The 25,067-nt window shown below is 36.6% G+C and overlaps 1 protein-coding gene across 6 annotated transcripts in view; it reads right to left on the bottom strand.

The window, feature by feature from the left end:
* The window catches only part of LOC116313389 (guanine nucleotide exchange factor VAV3-like), a 51,308-nt gene extending 27,812 nt beyond the window's left edge, over nt 1-23,496 (bottom strand). Inside the window, exons 1-14 of one of the 6 annotated variants that reach the window (XM_039602581.1) lie at nt 23,110-23,496; nt 19,775-19,891; nt 11,705-11,763; nt 11,019-11,084; nt 10,362-10,491; nt 9,244-9,333; nt 8,810-8,878; nt 8,626-8,729; nt 8,129-8,228; nt 7,740-7,835; nt 3,508-3,576; nt 2,966-3,052; nt 1,628-1,713; nt 1,021-1,153 (exon numbers count right to left, since the gene is read on the bottom strand). In XM_039602581.1, coding sequence (XP_039458515.1) covers nt 1,021-1,153; nt 1,628-1,713; nt 2,966-3,052; nt 3,508-3,576; nt 7,740-7,835; nt 8,129-8,228; nt 8,626-8,729; nt 8,810-8,878; nt 9,244-9,333; nt 10,362-10,491; nt 11,019-11,084; nt 11,705-11,763; nt 19,775-19,891; nt 23,110-23,313 — 1,410 coding nt within the window. In that variant the 5' untranslated portion in view covers nt 23,314-23,496. Of the gene's footprint in view, nt 1-1,020; nt 1,154-1,627; nt 1,714-2,965; nt 3,053-3,507; nt 3,577-7,739; nt 7,836-8,128; nt 8,229-8,625; nt 8,730-8,809; nt 8,879-9,243; nt 9,337-10,361; nt 10,492-11,018; nt 11,085-11,704; nt 11,764-19,774; nt 19,892-23,109 lie in introns of all 6 variants that reach the window. The other 5 variants (XM_039602577.1, XM_039602578.1, XM_039602579.1 and 2 more) reach the window with 5 other exon arrangements.
* Between the last annotated feature and the right edge of the window lie 1,571 nt (nt 23,497-25,067).

The following is a 25,067-nucleotide window of genomic DNA, read 5'->3' as shown; positions in this document are numbered from 1 at the left end:
ACTTTCAGTTTAAGTGCCTTGCCCATGGGTCCATTAAGGGACTTTTTAAATCATTTCCCAAACCTCTTGGCTTTTTCAAGTCTAATCTGCTTTAGCTGATTGTGTCATATTTAATAACAGGAAAAGTGGTGAGGCTTTACCTGCCTGTGACTGGCCGGCTCTGAAAAGTCCTGAGAGTTTCTGAGTGTTAAATCATTGATAACCGTGAGGGTGCTCGGTGGTCACAGCGCTCAATGAAATCTACCAAAAAATGAGCTGTAGCTTTAAATGGCCTCGGAGGATTGCGCACATTCTTCACCTGATATTAATATCGCTGTCTTGTGTGTTCATGGGGGTAGGTACAGAGTATCTCTTTCTCTGAATATTAGTTTGTGGGTGCAAGTCTTGCAACAAAGAAATTCTTACGCATGTGTCTGTGTCAGTTTGTGCAGCATTAAATAAAGGTCGTATGTGATTGATGGAGCTTTAGGTTGAAAGCAGGATAAAAATGAAGGGTAGAAATGTATCCGACCATGTTAAGAATCATTAAGGGGTTTATGTCACTGCATGTTTCAGACGAGATTTTTAATTCAGAAATATTGAATAATCCCATCTAAAATATACCAATCACTGTCAAACAGAAAATAGACAATAGAGTAAATGAGGATGATAATAGAGTCTCTTTGAGAAAAACCACAGAGCCATTTCATTCTGGCAAGCTGTCACTTTCACATTAGCAATCAGCAGCAGAGTGAGAAGACACCATCTGTGGGCATACATCAACAAGACATCAACAAGTCCACTCCACTACAATACGGCCTGCAAATGTTCCCACAAGGCGAAAGATAGCATCGTGTGTAAACTGTATGCACCTTACGGGCTTCTACATCAGTGTTTGCCAAAAAACAAATAAACGCTACAGCCAAACTGAATAACAACATTCCTTAGTGTATTCATTAGTGTAATTTCCAGACAAATAAAGATCCATTTCACAATAAAAGATGACATGGAAAAATACTAATATAGTAGACCATGTCTGACCTTTTTACACTCTCTGTCGGGCGTGGGGTTGTTTGTGATTTTGAAGTAGTTGAGGTCGAGTATGTCTTTCATCTCATAGTTGTCTCCTCTTCGCTTGCAAACGATGACTGCCACATCAAATAAAAAGATGTGCCTATGAAATAAGAAGACAGAGTGTTACATTGCTTCGTTATTAACATGAGTATATATGTCACGTACAGTTGTTGCAAAGTATGTTTGTTTTTGTTGTTGTTACTTTCTTGCCTTACAAGTTAAGAAAGCTAACGCCAGTATTTGGCTTAACTCTGAAGGTAAATATATCAGATACCAAAGTTTTAGTCTGACGTTTTCTTGGATGCCTGAAAGTGTTTGTATCCCACAACTTTTGTAAGTCGTTGCCAACAAAACAAGAACCCTATGACCCCAAGTCAGTAAACTCAATATTGCTGATTCTTTCTTTCTTTCTTTTTTTATTTACAAAAATGAAACCAACTTATTTTCACTCCAAATTCCACATTTTTCCCACAATTTGAAAACCATTACATTGAAATTAATTTAACATGCATGTGTTTCCTGTCTGCAAATCCTAATTTTTCTTCCCAAACAATGAACTTGGAGGTACAACAACCTGTCCTGTTTCTTCTTGTCAACACTGGAGACTATGCGCACCTCTCCATCTCCCTTTGGCCGGCCGTAGGTGACTAGCGGCGTATTCTGCAAACAAAACACAAAGGACGTAAAAATGACTACTCTCACACTAGACTATACACTTTGGAATAAAGCAACTCTTAAAATGTCAAGGCTCATCTTTCTTAAGGCTTGAAAAACATAGAAGGATCATATCTGATTAAGTCAACATTTTGATGCAGAATTGGGACCTACCAACTGGAATCCAAGCGAAAGTTGAATTTAAAGAGTTGAAAAGAAGAGAAAAATAAATGAAGATAGTTTGAGAAAGCAAAAAGTTTTAATCACACCTAACAGCTATTTCCAGAATGCAATATATATACATAAAAGTACCTAAAAGTATACTAATATGAATCAAATCCCCATAAAATATTAACTTGTTTGGTCTTCTGCAAATAAATATTCACAAGAAGACATCAGGTAAGTTTTTGGACATTCAACTGATTAGTATCAGTTGATTCCTGCCACCTGATTCATTGATTAAAGTTCATTCATGTGCAATCAGGACAAGACAAGGATGAGGGTCTTTGTAATCTGACAAGCTCTCTTGTCTCTGCTGCTGGGTTTCACGACTCTCTGTAACCTCCCTGTTTTTTCTTTGGCCAGCTTATCTCAACTACTGAAACCTACAGCAATGTAAAAACACAAGCAAATTTACATTTTCATGTCAGCGGTAATGCTGAACAATAATACAAATATGTTTCAGTGGATGCAGCTAAATTGCATTATTTATCCATAATGATGCAGATTACTTTTAAATCATTCTTATCTAAAATGTTTTATTATCCCATCAGACATATATTACGATTCTGTTTTTAATCACAGTTGACAAATCTACAAAAAAAAGAAAAATTCTTCACATCTTGCACCTAAGAAGAATGACTGAAATATTTCGTAAGCTATTACCCAATACATTTTCTGTGGATAGTCATCACTGCAGCTCTAAATGGTATTATCTTTCTCTAAATCTCTGATATGGTTTTAGGCGGGATTTTTAAGACCTCAGAGATACATAAAATACACTTTTTACCTCTATTATTAGCCGTTAAGTACATATTATAGTGGCATCTTTTATCATTATGCGTGTTGGAGCTGCATTCTGTTTCATGGTGGATTCCCATAGACAACATTAAATTTAGACAAAGACTCGACTTTTTAAGCACTTGCGAAAACTGAATGTCTTCTAAAAGAAAAAACATGTTGCTGTAGTGATATTTTACACTCTTACGAGGTCAATCCTAACAGCTACTGATAATTGTTGAAAAAATCTTTATTTTACCAGGTTTTCAATAGACCTCTGGTACTGGTCGATCTCCCTTAGAGTCTCATTATCTCTCTTCACCTCGTTGACGTACTGAGCCAGGTCCTGACAATACAGACCCACACAGACACAAAAACACATATTACATTTTGTAAGTTCAGTCTGAAGGAATTTAAACATGTAAACAAATCACGTTGTAAAGATATGATGTCTTTTGTGCTACATTTTGGGAAAATCACACCTTTAAAATATGTGCATGTTTCAGTGCTGAGAATTAGATGAGAGGACAGAGTGAATGACAATATTCTTCACACCTTTACTTTAAATGGATAAATGCGTGTTTGTATTGTAGTTTCTTTTTCTTGTTTGTGTCTTCAGTCAGAAAAGCAATCATGTCATGTTGTGCGTGTGTGTCTGTGTTTGAGTGTGCTTCCTATTAAATAAAAATTGATAGCTGAACGGCACAGACCGTTTGGAATAATCTGCTGAATCAGCCTGCTTTTGCTAACAGTCTAAAATCACAATGATTACGTACCATTTACCATAAGCACTGCACTTACTTTCATGGCATCAAGAGCGATCTTCAGGTTGCTCTTGTCAGCAGCATCCTGAGTGTGTTTGACTAGCTCCTGTTAGAGAGGAAAAGAAAATAAGTGGCAGACTACATCCACTAACAGAACTACAATTGCATAGGCAAGCACATTTAGCATCACTACTTGGATTGATTTTATATTAAGGATCACTTTTAAATTGTATGAAAGACAAGATCCATCCTATACCAAATGGGTCCCTTCATATTCAGAGGACAGCTGTTAAAACATCAGGATAGCATCAGGTAATTAGATAATTATACTCTGAAATCAAAATTAAATGAATGAAGAAAGAAAGGGAGTTTTTTTTCTTCAGCTTTGTTTAATTTTCAAAGTATATGAAAAAAAAGCTTCTCGGCAAACGTTGGTGATGGGATTTATCAAAGTATAAATATAATTTGAAGCAAATGAAGTACTTTAATAATTCTCCATGATCTTTCAGAATGAACAATTAGAAATACAATATTGTGCAAATGTCTTGAGTCATTCCTCATTTCTTATATTTTACTAGGAAAGTGGGATGGTGCAGTGATTCCCTGAAATGTGCAAATATTCATGGAAAGCATACAAAGCAAAACTGAGTTTTCACAGTTCTAATGAACATGAAATGTTATATTTGGTGAGATCAACTTTATTTTTCAACACAGCCTAAACTCTTGTAGACAAGCTTTGGCTGCTGCTGCCTTTTGTTCCATTCTATATGAAGTTGAGTCCACACTGCTTCACTAATGTCGAGGTTTGAACTCTGAGGAAGCCAATCTATGACTGACAATGTTTGTATGTTTTCCAATCCAGGTATACTTTTACTGCATTGGCAGTGTGTTTGGGATCATTTTTACGCTGTTGCCGTTGCCAATCAGATGCTTTCCAAATAGTATTGCATAGAAGAGCAAATTCTGATGGTACTTTTCTCTGTTTATACTTTCATCAGTTTGACAAGACCCCAACACCATCCATCGTCTTTGCTTATCCAGTTCAGGGTTTTAACAGAGCCTCCACCGTGTTTTAAAGATGGCTGTAAACACTCACTGTTGCACCTCTGTCCCAGCTTCCTCCTTACTGGAGATTTGAACCAAAAATTTCAATTTTGGATTCGTGACTCAATAAGACCTGCTGCCACTTATTGTCAGTCCAGTTTCAGTATGGCGCATAATTTGATCTCAGTCTTTTTGTGCTGTTTCACATCCTCAAAAATCCTTCCGTGACAGCCACTCTTCCACCGAGACCATTTTTGATGAGGCTTCAGTGAGCAGTAGATGGATGAACTGAAGAGTCAGCGGCATCTCTCAGGTGTCATGTCAGGTCTTTGCTGACTGTCAGATACTTTTCAACTACTAAAAATTCTTTTTTATGCCTAAACCTTGGGTATTTTTGGGAAATTCAACTAGAGAAATGGGAAGAAATTATGTGGTCTAAGGCGCTTGGAAAGAAAAGCGTCTGGACTTCTTTAAGTTGCTTAAAGACATTTCACCCCTGATCCAAGAAGCTTCTTCAGTTCTAAGGTCAAGTGGTGGAGAGTCCCAGATTTAAGCCCTGTGGGAGTGTCCCCCCAACAGGGGCAATGGACCCCCTAGTGATCCTCTAACCTAATCACACAAACCAAGGTGTGAAAACGGGTGTAGGTCACAATCAGTCAAGGTTTCGGGTGAACTCATTGTGAAACCTAGCCCCACTATCATTCGGTCAGAAGGCCCAGGATGTGAGTGGGCGTTAAGGTGTCTGGGATCCTACACAGACAAGAAATTACGTGCTTCTGCAACAAGCTGTAGTAACAAAGTGCTTAAATACACTATTTAAAATTGGTTCTTTGCTAAGTTGCCTGTTATGTGTAGACACAACATTGGCTCATCTCATGAGTTGGCCAAGAAAAATAAATAAATAAATTTTTAAAATGGTCGGGTACAAGGACTGGACGGAAAATGAGTGAAAAAGCAGCCAATGTCCAAAGATAAATGAGGAAGGAAAATATAAAGATTTGAGGAGTGGCTCAAGTCTTTTGCACACTATATAAATATCAGTAATGCAAAGGTAAAGGTAATTAATTCCATAATATATTCATAAAATCCATTATATAGGTAAATTTGACAGTGTACATCCATCCATCCATTCATTCGCTTCCACTTATCCCTATACACCCTGCACAGGTCGCCAGTCTGTCGCAGGGCTAACACACAGACACAGACAACTATTCGCACTCCCTCATAAAACAATTTTAAAGTTTGTCTGTTCTTCAAACTTGAAGTATAAAGATGAATACACACATGGTTTTTCTCTTCCTAGATGCAACAAACAAAACTCATATGAATACACTGCACTGCTGACATTCAAATACTATCAAATGTCAGCAGTTAAAGTGCAGCAAGAAAAAGGGATGTCACACACACACACACACACACACACACACACATCTATTTCTTTAATCACATGGAAGTTACTGTTGCAAGCGCAACCTGCACAGGGGAATCAATCTGTTGATGAAACCTGTCCACAATCTCCCATGGAAGACGTTGGGTTCATTACCATCAAAACAACTGTTAAGCAATAAAGAAAACATGAAACAATTCTAGACCACAGTGAATTGTTTCCACAGCAAATAAGACTACGTACTTGAACAGAAAACGTGTTTGCTAGCATTGTGCTTCATTTTCTGCTGACATTTTATTTTTAATTCTCGACAGATGCTGCTAGTTAAAAATACATGCCGCCAATACTCTGTTTGCTGTGTGTGTTTGCTGTTCGTGGCAGAAAAACTGCGTTAGCAAGATTGAATCATTATTACAGCATTATGTATATTATATGTGCTTAATATTAAAAGTGGTAGAATGACTTTCGGCGTGACTAGCTCTGTGGTAACGTTACACAATAAGAGATTAACTATTGTTCAGACTGGTGTGTCTGCGTTGTGTGTGGCACAATGCTCTTTCCTAACTGTGCTGTAACCTCTTTCACTTAATTTCCACCTCGCCACTTCTTTTCCCCTTTCTTTCTTTTTTGTCCCTCCATCACACAGTTTCTCCTCAGGGGTGTCTGAGAACTCCCAGGATCAACACCATTCACCATGGAGGGCTTTACCTTCCATAACAATTTTTTTTAAAAAGCTCTCTAGGCAAAGCCCTCATCTATCCTGCCAGCTGTAGTCTGACCTCTGATTCATACTGAGCTGGGGAGATGGTGTCATACAGTAAATCAGTATGCAGTGAAATCTGTGGGAAATCTAACAAGCTTGAAGTCTGGAATCCAGTATGTGAATGAATACTTTATGTACAACTGTCCTGCAAAACATGTGTAACAAATCTACATAAATTCTGAGAATGATTTAAAACAATCTTGGTTCAGTTAATTTTGGAGAAAAAAGAAGAATATTTAAAATGCAATAACATAATGAACTAAATAATAACCTAGACTTTTTTTGAGTGTGGATCTTCTGGGATATCAAAGGGAGAGAACAATGAATCAAATTTGTGGAGGATGTCGCCCTCAAGTGGTCACTGACATGCTACAAGGTAGTTGGAGCAACTAAAATAAAGTTGACAAAAGCCCTTTTCACTCTGAAGTGATTAAAACTTGCACCAAATGTAAAAATTATTTTTAGTATTAATTAAACAAAAAACTTTTTATGGCTTTTTCTAGGGCACACATAGAAAAACCAAACAACATCTGGATATTCTGGATGTTCGTTCCTCCCATAGCAACAAGTAACAGTGCGAGCACCCCAGCAAGAAGCTGGGTTGCAACTGACAATTATCTTCATGACCAGCTGATGAATGCTTTAGTATTTAAAATATTTGCAAATGATGATAAAAGTCTTTCAATAGCAGTATGTGTTCCGGTGGGGGGGTTTGGCGTTTTTTACCCATCTTTCAGCCATGTTTTTAGCCAAATTAAAAATGTTTCCTTTATTATCCCAGAAGATTAAGAGAAAAAAAAATCCCACCTATGAACCTGGAACAACCCAATTTTTTCAATTTGACATTTTTACTTTCTTTTCTGGGATCAATCAACTAATCTTTCACTACACATAAACATAAATTATTCCACTGAAATTGCTCAGTATAATTGTAGATATGTATAAAGTGATAAGTGAGTCATAGATATCAAAATAATTCCAAATAATTGTTAACTCAAAGAAAAAATAACAAAGCCACAAAGACTTTTCTGTCACATGTTATTTTTATGCTACTGCGTGAGTCAAACATCTCTACCTGCAAAAGGAGATGATACTTTAGGACTCTCTGCATTGGGACAACCAGCAGGTCCCTCAGTGTAAACTTCCCATTGTTGGCCCTTTTGGAGCACTCCTGGAACAAAAATACAGTAACTGAACAGTATGACCTAGAATGCATCAAATACATACACTTTAAGTGTCCTGTTGATGTAACTCTGACTGGCAGTAAAAATGACAACATATATATTTTTTTTTGAATTCTAGTATCATTGTTGTTAAAGCTGAAGCAAAGGAAGCGCATAATGCATTATCTAAAGACGTGTAAGTGCAGTGGAAACAGTATACACTAGAGGTCACTGAAAGCTTGATCTGTATATCGGTGGTCATTGCATGTTATAGAGAGGCCCGCTTCTTCTAATGTCTCACCTCCAGCTTCAGACGAACATCCTCCTTCTCTTTGCAAATGAGGTCTAAAACAGCGATGGCAATTTCCACTCGACTGCAGTATATTCCATAAATGAGCAATCTATAAAAATGCAATGGAAATGAGGTCATGATGAGTGATGACTAGCAGGAACGGACACTGGGTGTGCACGGAGGGCCACACATGTTGTTAAGGATCATTTCTCAAACAGCTGTATATACATATATATATATATATATATATATATTTAGTTTTAATCTGATCCTTTTTGAAACACACCTGTACAAAGTTTAAGGACTTAAAATGTGTGGGCTTAAAGAATGATTTTTTTGCACCACATTGACAGCTTTAATATAAATTTTGCAGATAGTCTATGAAAATTAAATTACTACAAAAATCAGCACTTCTGTAGTTGCATACTTCCTCAAGCGAAAGTTCAACTCAAATAACTCAGATAACTTTTTTGTTATGTGCAACATGTTCATAATTCCTCAGATACCTCTCTTTGTAGCTGATAAAAATCTGGTAGAGATTTAAGGCATTTTTGTTTAAGATGGAATCCTGCACTTCAGCCATCAGGCTCTTGTGAAGTCTGACCAAGTCCTGCATCAGAGAAAGAAGCCGTCAGTATCTGAACAGAAAAGGGTATCTTTCAATTGTGTGTGAGAACTAGCGTGACTTACTGGAATGTTTACAAAAACTTTGTCTATTTCAGCAGTAGAGAAGAATTTCTTCAGTGGGTTCAGGAAATACTGGAGACAGAAGCAATTGAAAACCTAAATGAAACTGAATTCAGCTCCTCTTCTTAGGCCATTTTACTTATTTACTTTACAGCTGGAAACTACAAACAATGTGAAAGTGAATTTGTAAATAATTCATAACTCATACTGAAACCATTTACACACGTCATGTAGGATGTTTGACAGCAAACAAATTAGGGAATTGACAACTGGGGATTTCCCCAAAATTCCCCATAAAAACCCCAATATTGTGCTCCGTGTGTTGTATAAAATTATAACAATTACAGCATTTACTGTCACTGAGATTAGATTTAGCATTATGATGCAGTAAATCCATCATTTGTTAGTTCAAAAGAGGAAAAACAAGAGTTCAGTACCTTCTCAATTGACTCGAGGGTTTCCGTGTATTTCTCCTCTGTCTGTTTAATCTCTGTAAGGCAGCAGCTCCGGATATCGACCTCTACTTGCTTCTAGAAAGACAGATATCTTAGAAAATGTTGCTTGAATGTTTAAAAGAAAAAAAAATCTTTTTGTTAAGCCTTTATTTCTATCTGCAGACAGGAAAGCAATATTTTAACAGTTACCAAAGAGAGAGTAAGGTGCAGCAGGTGGCAAGTGAATAAATGAACAGAACAGAATTAGGCCCCTTCAAACCAAAATTTACTAAAATATTTTTAAAACTATCAAGAAATCAGAAGAATCTGCCTTTGATGTGCTTTAAATTTTAGGATTAGTTAAGAGTTTTTTCAATTTGCATGTGTAACCCATATAAAATGTTTCAATAGTTAGATTTATTCTATTCTTTATTCTAAGTAGTAGGATTTAAATAACAGACTAGTATACTAGTAAGGTATCTCACCTTATTTTTCATAGCTATCCTCAATTAAATCTGATGTTCTACCATTTTTAGCAATTTAGTCATTCATGTGTGTGTACATGTTTAGAGATCTTTGTGAGGACAGAAAATTGTCATGCTACTACACTTGTGGGGCCCCACAGTCACTTATGGGGACAAAATGCCCGTCCTCACGAGTTTGAAGGCATTTTTGAGGCTCAAAATGTGGTTTCAGTGTCAGGGTTACAATTAGGTTGTGGTTAGTACTTATGGTTAGCAGGTTAGTACTTAGTTTTTCACAGCACTTACAATCCCATGAAATTTTTCTACATGACTCTATAGAGATTAGGGGCTGCAGAGGGGCGTAAGACTACTATAACATATATGTCTCTTATCTCAGTATATATTAATATATGACTGGAACATTTTTTTTACACTGTGGAAGTGTAAGTTATTTAAATTATGAGTCTCGGTCAGTAAAGATGTTGTAATGCTGAGTTTTAGAGGATTATCCTGCACCGGGTAAGAAGCTGCACTAAACTTTTAGTAATTAGGATTTTGTGGATTTTGTTTCCAACAACGCCCACCAACTATTCGACATGTGAGTTAAAGGTATTCAGTGTTTTGTGCGGTGTTTGAGAGGTGTGTGTGAGCACTGACTAATTGTGGTACCAGTGGGGGAAGCTGCTCTGTTCTCATGAGGTCTTCATAGATCTCGCCACCAGCATAATCGTCTTCTAGGCCATAGACCGCTGCATACAAGTCGTCTTCGTCCTCAGGATCATTCTCACTATAACATACACAAAAAAATAAACACCACTGAAATCTGCTGATTATCAGTTAATTTTTGCATTCACAAGAGATGCAAGAAGTAACCTTTGTTACACCGGTTGAGTAACTCAGCATTAAATAACAATCACTGCGTTTAACATTCAGGAATTATGTATTTCCAAAAGGAATGGTTCGCAGAAATGAAAATTCTGGAGATTATTAAAAGCCTTATTTTCCACGAGCATAATGCAAAAATTGCTCTATACACCCGTGATTACTCTTCTCTGTCGATCAATCACATTGTCAACAGCACCCATCCAGATCCCTGATGTGGGTGTGCAAGCACTCAGCAAAAACATGTAGAATTACTCATTCATTTCCTCTGACAGTAACATCGAAACGGAGCCAAGCCAGTTAACAAAACATGTGGGTGTCCAGACCCCTGGAGAGCATGGATGATGAGCAGAGCCGGTTCTGCTACTGAGTGAAATAATCACGTTCTATCAACACTAGTAATGGGCCCACAGAGAGAAGCCTCATACATACTCAATCATGTCTTCCAGATTGCTGTAAATGTCCTCGTTTTGTAGGCTCTCGTCTGTTGGAAATGGCCTGGAAGTGACAGTAAAGTAGTATGAGCTTCAGTATTTAGCAGAATAAATGCTCTGCTGGGGGAAAAAAGCACTTCTGAGTAACTTAGGACAAGAAAATAACTTTTGATAAATCAGCATATATTTAGATATCAAGAGCAGTCTACTGTGTTTTTGTATAATAGAAAAAGATGGAAACTCGTGTAATTTGTTGAAAAGAGGAAGACTTGCAATTTTTTTAAATGTATTTTACACTAAAAAATGATTAATGATCACTTGTTAGAACTGTTAAACTGATCGTTCAGATCAACAATATCTATTCTTAACTACTTTGCAGCATGTGCTTGATTTCTGTTTCTGACATATTGATTTTGTATACTTACTCAACAATTATATCTTGTCTTTTAATTTAATATCACTGCTGTTTGCACAGTAAAGTATAAATAGAAACATTTTAATCATTAACTAAAACAGCTGTTAAAGCTGGAAATTAGACATAGCTATAAATGTGCCTGCAGTGTGGGTAAGGTGAGAAGGAGTAGGAGATAAGATATAAGTGAAAAGGAAGTTCACATAGTTAGATGACCTTTTTTTCCTAGAAATAACACTTAGAAGCAATTTACTGAAAACTTGATGACTTACTTGAATCCTGCTTGCTGAGCAACTGTCGTGTGAGAAAGCTTGGACAGAGTGTCCATAACCTGGAGAAACAAAATGTGAAATTACCTTTGTTGGTTTGGTATAGAGAGACAGAAAGAGAGGACCGACTGAAGAGAGAGAGAGATACATGTTTAATAATGCAAATATATGACACTTATTGTGATTCCCAGTTTCAGAATTAAATCGATTCACTGAGTTAAGCTTTCAATTGAAGCTTCAATTATCATATGAAAGTCAGATTTAAAGCTCTGATAGATTTCCTGCTTAATAACAATACCAGCTTGCAGGGTTAACAAGCCAAATCGAAACAAATATGGGTGCTTCACATCATTCAAAACCAATTAATTACTTATATGCAAATGTTACAGCACTGAAACAAGATGTATCAGGGTCCAATCGCAAGCAACACTGTGTACTTCAACCAAGACAGAGGAGCTGCCACAAAAACATAGAATTAAATAACTAGCCTTCCTTTACTAAATTATGGATGGATGTGTTCCCATAGCAACATAAAGGGGCAAAATGTAGCTTTTAAGAAAACACTGAGCCCATGCATTTTTTACATTACAAATATTAAGGACGGTTGGGCAGTTGCCGGGTTATTCTGTGAAGGAACACTCAAACACTAAGCTGAATGCACAATTTGAGGAGTTTGTCCCAAAGAAAAAAAATGCCACTGTTTGGAAACATTTTCGACTTTAGTAAAGAAAACAAGCAAAAGGAAGACGACAAAAAATGGTTTCTGCAACCGAAGGTAATACCACCATTTATTTATTGTTTTACATTTATGAACAAAGCAGGACAGCAATACCACTAACCTGTTACAACACTTGGAGCACAATTATATGACTGAAAAAAAAACTGAGTTTTAATAGCTGGTTATATTTATAGTACAAACTTAGTGAACTATGAGTTAAGGTTATGTCGCCCATCCTATATGTAGGTGCTGGAGCTTACTCATTCAATGTCTTGGGTGTGTCATTAATCACAATCTTTAATGAACGAGCATTTTTGATTAGTTTTCCACTTGCAATGAATAAGCATACAAATCTATCCCATCCCTAAAATCTATCTTTCGACATGAACACAGCAAAGACCAACGCACAAACAAAAAGAAAGAGGCCACATGGAATTGCACAACATATCATGTTATGACCATGTGAACAAACCTCAGTTGCCGACAAGTAAAAGTTTACACTAAAACCACCAGTAAATAGCTGTAAGCCAAACTCACTGACCACTTTTAATGATGTAATGGCGTGAAGCACTGAGCATCGTTTAAATGCTATCTGTCCATCGCTTTATGTGTTTCTTGAACGCAACAGTGAGTTGTCTGCACTCAAATAGCCTACAGTTACCAGCTCTCAGTGCAATAGGACATCTTTGGGAACTGTGGTGGAACAGAAAATTCACATTATGGATGAACAGCTGACAAATGTGCAGCAACTCTGTGATGCTATAACGCCAAGGCTTTCCAAAATTTATGATGAATGTTGAACATGTCATCAAGAATTAAGGCAGTTCCTAAGATAAAGTGAGACTCACCACGTACTAGCAAGGCAGTCGTTAACGTATACATGACAGTTACAACAGTTTCCTTCACCAAAATAAAAGTTAGCTTCATTCAATTAGATTTTTTTATTTCAATTCACACAATTGTGTCAGGAAACTTCATAAAAGGTCCCTCTGTTAGTCAATATTAAGAAAGAAAACCCAGAGTGAAAAAGCACTTGGTGAGAACAGGTGGAAAAAGCTGCCTTGTGATAGGAATCAGTAAAATTATCAACCATTAGCCTCTTCTGCTGAAAGGAGAACAAACCCACAAAAGTTAAGAAACAGGTCCCTACTAGTTAAACACCACATGATAGTAGCAAAATATGTCAGCGCATGACACATGACAGATACACACGACACAGACGCAACTGTTCCGAGCCGTCAGATTCACTTTCTTTGATTTTTATTTCTTTCTCGATTCCATCTTCTGTGGTTGTTAAATTACATATCAACTTATCTCACATCATAAATATCTCACATCATCACATCATATCATTTTTTATAACAGTTTACAGAACCATTGCGCAAACTACTAGTTACTTATTCTTTACCTATATTTTAAAATTTTGTGCCTTCCACTATAACTGTATTTATTTATTTACTTTATGTATTTTAATATGTATTGTAAATAAAATTCAAATTATGAATGCGAAGGGGGAAAGGCCGACAGTGACAGGGAGATGAATTCTCTGGAAGGAACCTCAAACTCAGACCATGTGTCACACTTTGTAATGTTCCATAAAATAGTCAAATGTGCGTCAAATTAGTACAAATGTTGTTACATTGACACCTCAAGCAATGCATATCTGTAAGCGTGTATGCAGAATTGCATTAAATCACTTTTGAGTTATAAGTTAACTGCAGAAATACATGATCACCCTGCACATGACAAGGAAATAAATACAGATAATTCACGGCTGTTCATTCTTAACATAAAAAAGTAAACTCCTAATTATATTAATGCATGTGCAACACTGTTATCAGAAAGGTATTTGTCATATTTACTCAGAAAAAGGATTGGAAACATCACTTAAAAATCACCTAAAACTGTGCAATTATATTTTTTTAAGAGGACCTGTAAAAATCAGTTCTTGGACACTGATCATTATTTCTTTCCACTGCGGTACTTGATCATTATGAGATGATTCATTTCTTAAACTTGCTGTAGTTAGTGTCAATATATAGTCTTGCCAAAGCTTACAGTGCTGTCAGAAGTCTCTACAGGTGAAACATTGCAATGTAATGTAATGCAATGTCCCAATTACGACAGAAAAGCAAAATAAATACCAGTTAACTTATTCACATCATAGTTTCTCTCTATGATAAATAATCCAGTGACAACGCTGCAAAGTTCGCAAAGTTACATTTTTGGATTTGCAGCTAAGATAGTTATTTGGGTTAGATATAACACCCTTTGAATCTTGAGTTTATCTCCCCTTCCTGTGTGAATAAGACCTGTGGCTTTGGCTAAACCCAGGTGTGCTTATGACTTCAGAAGAGGCCTGTTTGTAAAGTGTACCCGACTTTAAAAGTGCAACATCGTGATGTTTGCAGCACTGGAAATGGGTTTTTTTTGGTTTGTTTGTTTGTTTCCCCTGCATCACTGTTTGCACTTAAAAAAAATTAGATGCCATAGTGTAGCATAAAGTTTCATAATGCAAACGATTATATTGATCTCTGTGAACTTTCTGCCAAAATCTAAGACCACTGATGTAAATGTAACCCTGCTCCTGCACACTTTGTCCACATCATAACTGGTTTAATTCTAGTGATAGTGATAGCTACTGAATACAAGATTGAAAATCTAAAGAAACATATTAAAACCGAACTGTTTTTAGACGGATTCAGTGTAACTTACACAAGAAAGGAGAAAGATCTCTTGTGAATACATGAAATGAACAATCTAACACTGGTTTACATCACATTCATTTAGTGTAAATCCTTCTAGGCTGTCTTTTTAAAAAAAACAAGTTGTTCTCACACCTGACATGTCTGAAAGCCATTTGGCTGAAGCTACATGTGAGTTGAGAAGCAAAGCCACAAGCTAAGCTGAAGACCAACCGCCTTGGTTAGTGTGGCCTATTTACGATGTCAATCGTAAATCCCCGGAGCACTGTGAAAAAGACAGATAGCTGTAACATCGGATAAGAAATCAAATGTTCATGTTTGCCACTCTGCAGGTGCAAAGCAGTCACCTATCTGTGAAACTTGTTCTAATTTTAGCAAGTACAAATGAATTCATCACACATTCTGCCCTGTGTTGTTTTTGAGTCCCAAAAATAAAATAGACGGTCCATCAAACTTCTGTAAATGGTCTCTTGTTTATGCAACTACACAAAGTAAAAAGATTGAAACTTCATAAAGGAGAAGCAACCTAGCAGTGGTGTGATTAGATATGTATTTGCCTCCTTACACTGGGTTTCAGTCCATTTCAGGATCCATTTAAAAACTGTATTTCTTGTTTTTAAGACTTTCGATGGATTAGCACCACCTTCTATTGTAGATCTTTTGAAAAACTACATACCAGGCTTGAAAGCAGAAGTGACAGAGCCTTACCAGCAATGCCCTCTAATCTTTGGGAAAACCCATGTTTTCACATAAGATCTACCCAGTTTAAAACTCTTAAATCATTTAAAAACTCTTTTACATATATATTTATATTTATACATATGTACATTTAGATCAACAGATTGACATTTCAGGAAATACATATATTTGCAATAATCAAGGTTGGGCAAGAAGATTAATACCACTGTCTAGTTTGAATGCTAAATATTAGCTTGACCCAGAAATAGGAACAGGCAGTGTGACAGTGTAGCTCTATCCAAAGGAAAAACATGTTAAAAGACATGTTAATTTCATCGTTTTGGCAATATATACATGAAATTCATATTTACTTTGTTTTGTGAAATTCTGTGCTGAGACAGGCACCGAAGTTTAAAATAATAATTTTCCTGGCAGCAGATGGAGATTCTGATATTTTATTCTACTTTTTTCTTTTATTTTCCAAGTTATTTGTTCAACATTTAACGGCAGAGAAACAAATACATTTTTTTGTATATTTGCATATTATTCTGTGCAGAATTAACGTGTTACTTAAATAATTAATTACTAATGGTCACTTTAATGGTCAATTTGTAAACATATTCTGTTTTTTCAAATAATAATCAAGCTGTTCAAGTCGATCACGCTGCACAAAATATAAATTTTTTTATTAGCTTCCCGAAACAAAATTAAAGTCCATCAACTTTCTGAGAATGCTCTGATATTTTTTTAGATACCCTAAGGATGATTCTACGAAGATACAGCCAGAAAGGGAATGTAGTGTCATTAACACAAATTATAATCAGGAATGCATTATTGTTGAGTTTTTTGATGCTTTTGGTAATTGTCAGACTTTATGGGTTATGCAAATGTAACGTTTCAGAAGGGGCTACTTCACACTCTTTGTTTAGTTTTTACCAACCTTAATGTGAGCTTTGCTGAGTTAAACATCAAAGCACACATTTAAAACAGTCTTTTCCTATTCTTCAGTGTGTGATGGTACGAACTGATCACACAGTGATAATCTGTGCATGAAGGCTGCGTTTGGCGAGCTACGGTAAGAAGACGGACGGCGCTCTTATTTCTAAACGCTAAATATTAGCTTAGCGCAGAACAGTGAAGCAGATCGCTTGATGTAATGTCCAGCTACCTACACTTAATTAATTATGTAATTATATATTTATTTAGGAAAATTAATAAATGTATTATTTATTTTTTATTAAATTATGGGCAGATATGGACATTTAAGTTAAAAACAACAATTCACCTGACAACAATTCCAGATATGCATTTGCTATCAGCGTATTTCCTTTATAACAAAAACCTGAATGGTTTAAATAGTTTTGTGTTTTTTGAATTTTTAACACACAATTTTCAAAAAATTTGCCATTGCAAAATAGATGTTTTGCAACAGATAAACACTGAAAACTGATATCACTGAATATGATCCTGTTTGCCGATATGCCGATACCACTCAACAACATTGACACTGGCCAGAAATGACTCTTACACTTTAATTTAATTTCTACAAAGATTTGAATGTAAAATATATCTGTCAAAAAGCTCAAATAATAATGTATAGAATGTATAATAATGTACAGATACAGCAGTTCTGGCGTAGGCAGGTAGGGACTACACCAGGCATAAATATGTATCAGGATAATTATTTATAGTGGTAGGGAATTTTACTGACTCCTTTTAATGTTTTTAGCTTAAGCCAAAGTAACAGGTTGCTAATAATATGATTATATTTTATGTGCTGACATGCATTATCAATTTTCTCATCTTATTCTCAGGAAGAAAGCGTGAAGTTATTTCCCCAAAAGAAAAATACTCTTTTCTTATCGCATGAACTTCGTACAAAAATAATGTTGTTTTGTGAAAACATTAATAGTAGTTTATACTGAAAGAAGAAATAAACACACTTCTTGCCCCTCTGCTTTATCTCTCTAGCCTTCAGCCTTCTACATGCAGTCAGTTTGGCTCCCTGCAGTGAAGCCTGTAGTAACTCAGCTGAGGAATGTAGGTTACAGAGCTCTCATTAGATATTCAGTGGACTAATACTCAGTCCACAGGCAGACCTGGCACAACTCGACCCCAAGTGGATTACACTGGTTGAGATTTGAGATGTTCCTTTTTTGGATTTTTCTGTAAAATAAAGAAGAGATTGAGCTTTTCTTCTTTAGACGTACAGCCCTTCATGGAGCCAATCCAACCCAATTGCTTAACCTACAGTCACCCGTATTTCTAACTAACGATAAAAAAAAGCAATGATCCGGTGCAATCTTTATCCTCCAGAGGCTTGTTTGTATGATGGACAACCCTTGAACATGGCTGAGATTATGCAGCCCGGCTTGGATGTAGTGTACATATTTGCAAGCCCTACCTCCCCTGTGGGATTATCAGCAGCCAGATTAACTGGAAGCTTCTTTAGTGCACAACACACTGAACTGAAAGAAAAGAGAGCCTGTATGAGAAACTACACACAAAGCTTGGTATGCGCTCACTCATAGTTCACGAATGACCACTTTCATGCTACAGACGGAAGTGAATTCAGTATTGCAATCATATATAGTATGCCTAAGTGATGATGTATATAAGATATATGGTATTATTTTACCAAACTAAACTCATGAGATACCGTATACGTTATTTAGACACGATAAGCATTCAGGCAAATTTTAAAAAGAGACAAACAAGCCCATTTAGGCTGCAATAGACTGGAGAACTGGCCCAGGCCTGCCCTGCCTCTTGCCCCATGTCATGTCAAATAGGCTAAAGCCTTTCTGGAACGGTGAAATGGATAATGAGTTAAGAAAACGCATGGATGGATAGCCCAATCTTATGTACTTCAGAGGTAAAAAATCTCAGATAAAATACATTCAGCATAGATTAATACATATGCTCCAATAGTTTTATTTTAAAAAAAACAAATTATAATTTTCTTCAAGCCTCTCAGTGCTTAGACAACTCATAATGCCCCCAGGTAAAACGGTGTACTTAAATAAGGAAATGTGGGAATAAGGCTCCTCAGAGTAAGTGTGCTTTCCATGGCGAAGTTAAATTAGGCTCCTGTGCTTTAAGCGACAGTCCGCTGAGTGGCTGCACAGAGCGCACTACAAACCCACTGACCTGGTAACGCTGTGTACACACACAAACAGGTCCCACAATAACACAGCACTAAAAAGAAGTCAGCCAATCCCTTCAAAAAGCTCCATGAAAATGTAAGGCCAGGCAATGGGAAGGCAAACAGCGAACGCTTTCAGACTCACACACAGAGAAGAAGCACACGCACACTATGCTTCCATCAGACTACCTCAGACTTGTATTTTAAAGAGTTGGGAGGATTTATAAATCAATTAGGACAGAAAAACAGAGCAGGTGTGGCATCATTTACACCAAAAGTCAGCTATGAAGACAATAATGCAGTGAAACATCACAAGCGTATGCACTTAAGCCTTGTTTTGAAAATGTTGTCATCTGTTCAAGCTTTGTTGTAAAACACTGGAAAAATTATTTTGTTAATGAATTGTTCTTTGGTTCTTTCTTTAAAAAGAGAGAGCTGTTACAGAAAATTCTCTTTTTAGCCTTTTAGACAATGATTTTCTTTTATTATAGATGTATAATGTGTGAGGAGTTTGGACAAAATTTATTATAACACTTATTCTAAACTATTACTTCTATCTAATATCTGAGCAATGGAGAAAAACTGAAAACTGGTTTACTGACTGGACAGACCATGTGCACAGTTATTACCACTAGTTCAAATGTAAAAGTGCCATATCATACAATGTATTCACTCAAACTGATCTCTCTTGTAACTATCTTGTACAGACTTTTATAAATGATTCTAATAATTTTAAAAAATTAGAGAAGAATGTTATAATATATGAAATCACTGGACTGTTTCATAGTGCAATGTTAGAAAATCATAATGACAGAAATGGGTGCTACCTTTCCAAAGTCTCGGACATCGAAGAGATCAAAGGCTTCAAATAAGTCACTCTTCTTCATCCCAAACACATCACAGCAAGAAGCCAGAAATGTCCGAATGTTTTTCAAGCACAGGAACTGCAAAGGGCAGAAACAGACCATTATATTACATAAAAAGTGGTATGTAGATGGATTTAATTTTACATTGTTTACATTTTTTGTAACTAGCTTTTGTTTAAAGATGTATGTACAAACATAAAAAGTTGTTTTTTAAGGCTATCTCAACCCGAACTCAATACAAATTACAGGTTTCAAGAAGGTTTTATCTCGACAGGATTTTTGAACACTCGTCATACTGAAAAACTAACACCAAAGAAGAATAATCAGAATTTTTTTACATAAACAATTTTACTTGGAATTATTTAGAAGAAACGGATCTTATGTTCCGCAACTGCTGACAGCACTGTTTGTGGTTTTTCCCAGAATAACAGTCGTGCTGTTTCTGAAAATACCTGTTAGTTACGTGGAATCTCATTTAATCTAGAGCCAGCACACAAAAATTAAGTCGAATAAAAACTAAACTACCGACATGAGTAGATACCACAGTAACATTAAAAGTGTACTTTCCATTGTTTGGAAAATAAAAACAAACACTTTAACCTCCTTTTTAATGAAAATCAAGTTTAATTTACAGCATAATTTAAAGCACCAAGAATTCAAAGTCCCTTTTCTAAACATAAAAGTAAACTGCACACACACTCTACAAACTGAAAATGAAAAATGAAAGTTTTACACTGTGAAATGAAACCGCCAAATATGTCCTCTGTTGGTGTCACTTCCTATCAGGAGCTTTGTCTTAGTGGGAAGACGGCAGCCAACAGAAACATTGGACATAAAGTTCTGGTTTAGAGTTCAAGATACTAGTTTGAGCCACTTCAGTTAAAAAGAAAACGTATACAGCACTGTTAGATCACCTGTTAGAAGTGTCTCGGTTCATTTTTCCTGTCAAACACATTGCTGAGCAATGGCTGATTTAGAAATTGAATGTGTAATAATTTAAGCAGTAAGTAAGAAAATTCTTGAGAACAGATATTCTTCTTTTTTATCACATCAGCTCATCATGGAGACGCCTGTAATCACTCCACCGCCCCCAGGGGCCCTGTTTGTCTACGGAGGAAGTGCAAGAACATGATGGCTTTGCACCACCAACAGCCTCATACTTTTGAACACAGTCACAGCCCTGGTGCACATTCTTTTATTCACATTTAGAGTGACACCCAGAAACTCTGGCACCACAATAATGAAATGATTTTTTTTTTTAAACAACTTTTAAATTTATTATTTTTCATTTTTCATTTTCAGTTAAATGTGGTCTGTTTGTGATTTGTTTAGCTAAGTTTACTTCCTGTTAAACTTAAACTAGGCTACTTTAAAAAGCTTTTACTTTTTATAACTTTGGAAGCAAATAATAAGAGAGGCAATGGGTATTTGCGTATCCAATGCGTATTTGTTCATATTTGTTCATGACTGACATAGTCAAAATGGCTATGTGAATTGTTATTTGAATTTGTACCAAAACTCAGCATACAACACGGGTCTTGGGTGACTTTTCATCAGTGTACACTTTAGTCGTGTTCACCAGTGCCCTTGTTTCATTTTTCGAAGATAGCCCATCAGCAGATGACAATGAAAGAGCCATTTAAAATATGGAGCCCACTGACACACATGCCTTTTGCAACCATCGTCAAGTGGCCTACAGCTGCGGGCTATGACTATCCATTGTTTGGCCTGTTATGCCCTGGGTTTGCTTTAACTCTCTTTTAAAAATATTAAAGAAAAGCACATAGACACTGATGGAGCAGACAGTGCAAAGCATAGCACATGTACATGGTACAGTTTGTGAGACAGAGCCCAATCACTCATGCGGATCCATCACTACAAAAAACATATCATCATGATGATTATATCATGGTGACAGCTCATTTCAACCAAACTGTATATAATTTGCTTTCAGTGCCTAACTATTTGATGTCAGCTAACAAATTATAAAATGTATTTATGTTCATTTTTTTTGTCTATGCATCACATCACTGTCTTTTTATGGTGAATGATTAACAGTATCTTTGACTTTAATCGTTCATTACTCTTTCAACTAGATGCAGAAAGATCTAATCACATGCCTGAGTATGCTGCTGAACAGGAAGTGCTGCTGTTACAGTAACGTAGGAGCACAGAAAAAGTATAAATATATTGGTAACCTAGGCAGGCTTTAATTATATTTGTAGGGACACCTACAAATACACATATTACACCAAGGAACACACTTTTGATTTAAAACATTAAATTGTTATGTTTTGTTTTATTTTATTTAACTCTCTTCCTGGCCAAGACAGTGATTTGTAGTCAGGACAGCAAGAGATTTAAATAAAAATTAGCTTAAAATTAGCTTATTACACATGTCATATGCCATCAAACCAAACGGCAAGCCGCTGCACAAATGTAGAGTTTCCCAACTAATGGGTGGATCAAAGGCAGGATTTTATCAGATCTCTCCAGAGCCTTCAGCTCCTGAAGGGTTACTGCATGAGCAAGGAAAAGTCTATTTGGACGATTTCTTAGTGTTTCACAAGCCAGAGAGGTTTCACACAAGCTAGAGAACTTTCTCTCCTATCCAGAAAAAAAAAGAACAAGACACCAGAACAGGACACAGAAAGTGAAACATCATCTTCAGAATAAAAGAAATGGGTGAAGCTATCTGTCAGAGGCCACTCCACGGCTTTAGTGACACTTATCTGTTGGACCCAAAGCCAAATAAGACAGGACACAAATAAAACTGTGTGTAATAGATGGAAATCATCTAAAGCTCGCCTTAAGCTGCAAATCCTTAGAATTTGCGGTTTTATTTTGAAAATATGGAATAACTTGAAGGGAAGATCTCACCTAAGTCTTTAAGAAAACTGGAACAGGCTTCTGTACCCTAATTACAGTAGTTCCTGGCAGGCAGAACAACAAGATATAAAACGCCCTATTAAAGCTTCCACCGTTTCTCTTCCATGTATTTAGGAACCCTATTTAGAATTGCTACAGCTTGATCTTCTTAATACGGAGCTGCAAACATGTCTTTGTCCACTTTCACACATTTTTGATTAGGCGTCCTCTTCCACCAGCGGAACTACTTTGCTTCTCTAGCAGTGGTTATTGGGCAAATAAATTTAACCTCGAGTTTCCTGGACTCCACTATAGGTTTAGCTTATGGCATGCTAGTGAACGCATGAATTTGGTTTCACAATATTTTTTGCAGTTTTTCTCAATGTTACAAGTAATTCGTAAAGTAGCGCATAAAATGATGGGTGTACCTGTGACATTTGTGGCCTGAGATTGATCTCCTTTAGGTTGATAGTGTGGGGTCTTAGGTTGTTGAGCAGCTGGCACAGCAGCACCCCGTCCCGCAGGGTTTGCGCCAGGTCGAACACCTGCGCCGTGTCCGCAGTTACCCGGTGGTTCGCAGGCAGCACGTTGCAGCTGATCAGCCACATCGCACATTGCCTCCAATACTCCATGTTGGCGAAGAGCGGAATAAACCGCAGGCCAATACCAAATTTAAAAACTTTGTCCGCTTATTAAGTCTGTGCACGGCATGGGGAAGAAGCTGCGTCCTGAGCCATCCGCATGTCTCTTCAAACTCCAGCATCGCCTCTGGAGGACAGACGAGCCGCTACAACTTATGAAAGCTGCACACCGATGGGGGTGGCTGTTCTGAAACCCCCTGTGTTTGAGTGAACTTCCTCTTCCTTATTTTGTAATCTTTGCGTTCCTAAGTCTCTTATTTTGCTTGTTTGTTTGTTTGTTTACTTAGATATGTCCCTTTATTTGTGAAACAGTCATGCGCAGAATTTAACGAAACAAGCTGTGGAAAATTAGGTCTTTGTAAGGCGTCTGTGCTTTTAACACATGGACAACTGTTTAATCATATGTCTGAGGCTGTGCAGAAATGTTCTCATGTTCGCCACATCTCTGTGAAAGAACATTGATTTCACCCTTTTTTAAACTTTAGTTTCTCTACTAAAGTTGCAGGCAACGGATAAAAAATATTCATATTTACTTATAGAGTTGCTGGTTTCTTTGTATTTGAGGCACTGTCAGTGATCATTCGCATGTTTCAATTAGAGCTAGGGGCACTGGAAATAGGTTTAGTTCTTATGTCACCATAAACACCACTTGAAAAGTTAGACGACCGCAGTCAGTGCCCTATACTGGCCAGACTGCTGTGCACTGATATAGGCAACAATATAAAAAGACGCGGCTTCCATTATTCATCAAAGGTGTGGGTAGGAAATTTGTCAGAACTCAATAAGCATGCGTGCAGTTATCAAGGGTCGCGATTTTTATGCCGTGATAACACCAGAGCATACAGTAACCTGCAGGGGGCGCCAGAAACGCACAACCTTTTTTTCAAAATCCTTGTGGATTACAGCCTACTCCACATAATTATCATATTATGACAGTTGTGTTATTTGTGAGCCCGGGCTTTGTGCACACATACACCTTGGTCTTATAGGTGAAAATAAAAAATAAAAAAAGTCCCAAAATTAAAAAGTCCCAATCAGCCACATGTTGGCACTGAAGTTCCCCTACTCCGAAGACTTGGAAATTTAAGGCTACCATGATGGATTGAAGCTAATTTACATTATGTGGAAAAATGAATATGGATAAACTGTGCAACATTCACTCAAAAGTCGTTCCTTCGAGGTCTCCTCACAAGGCATCTCGGTGAACTGTATAAATGAATGAATAAGCTTGTGCTAGTATCATCGTTAAACTGAACTTGGATCATTGCAGTCTTCGTTTTGTGCTCTAAAGAATGACATATATCATGACATGGTGTCATTCAAGGTTATCGTTTAATCGAGAAAAATTTATAGGGTGGGGGGGTGTACAGTTGAGACTCAACTTCTTACACAATGTCCACCTGATTGAGTAAGTGGGTGAATGAGTGTTTTTTTCGGGGGGATGGTCTTCTGTTTTTTTACTGGTTTGTTGTATATTAATATGAGCTTGTAGCCTCCGGTGTTATTCTTGCTGTTTTCAACTGGTCTTGACCTTAATAACTTTTAAATTTTGTTTGATAGAAAAACATTTAAATGAAATAATTAAATAATGAAATAATTAAACATTTGCAATTTCTTTTCAGTGTTTTGCAAATTATCTGCGCTTTGCTGATGTTCAATAAATGAAATGTTCACTTACAATAAATATAAACTAATTTTATGTATTATTAATGTGTTCTTATTTGTATTATTATTATTATTATTAT

The sequence above is a fragment of the Oreochromis aureus genome, linkage group 18, assembly GCF_013358895.1.
Source record: "Oreochromis aureus strain Israel breed Guangdong linkage group 18, ZZ_aureus, whole genome shotgun sequence".
NCBI classification, from domain to species: Eukaryota; Metazoa; Chordata; class Actinopteri; order Cichliformes; family Cichlidae; genus Oreochromis; species Oreochromis aureus.
The sequence above is the reverse complement of the archived record's forward strand: the minus strand, read 5'-3'. Positions and strand labels throughout refer to the sequence as shown.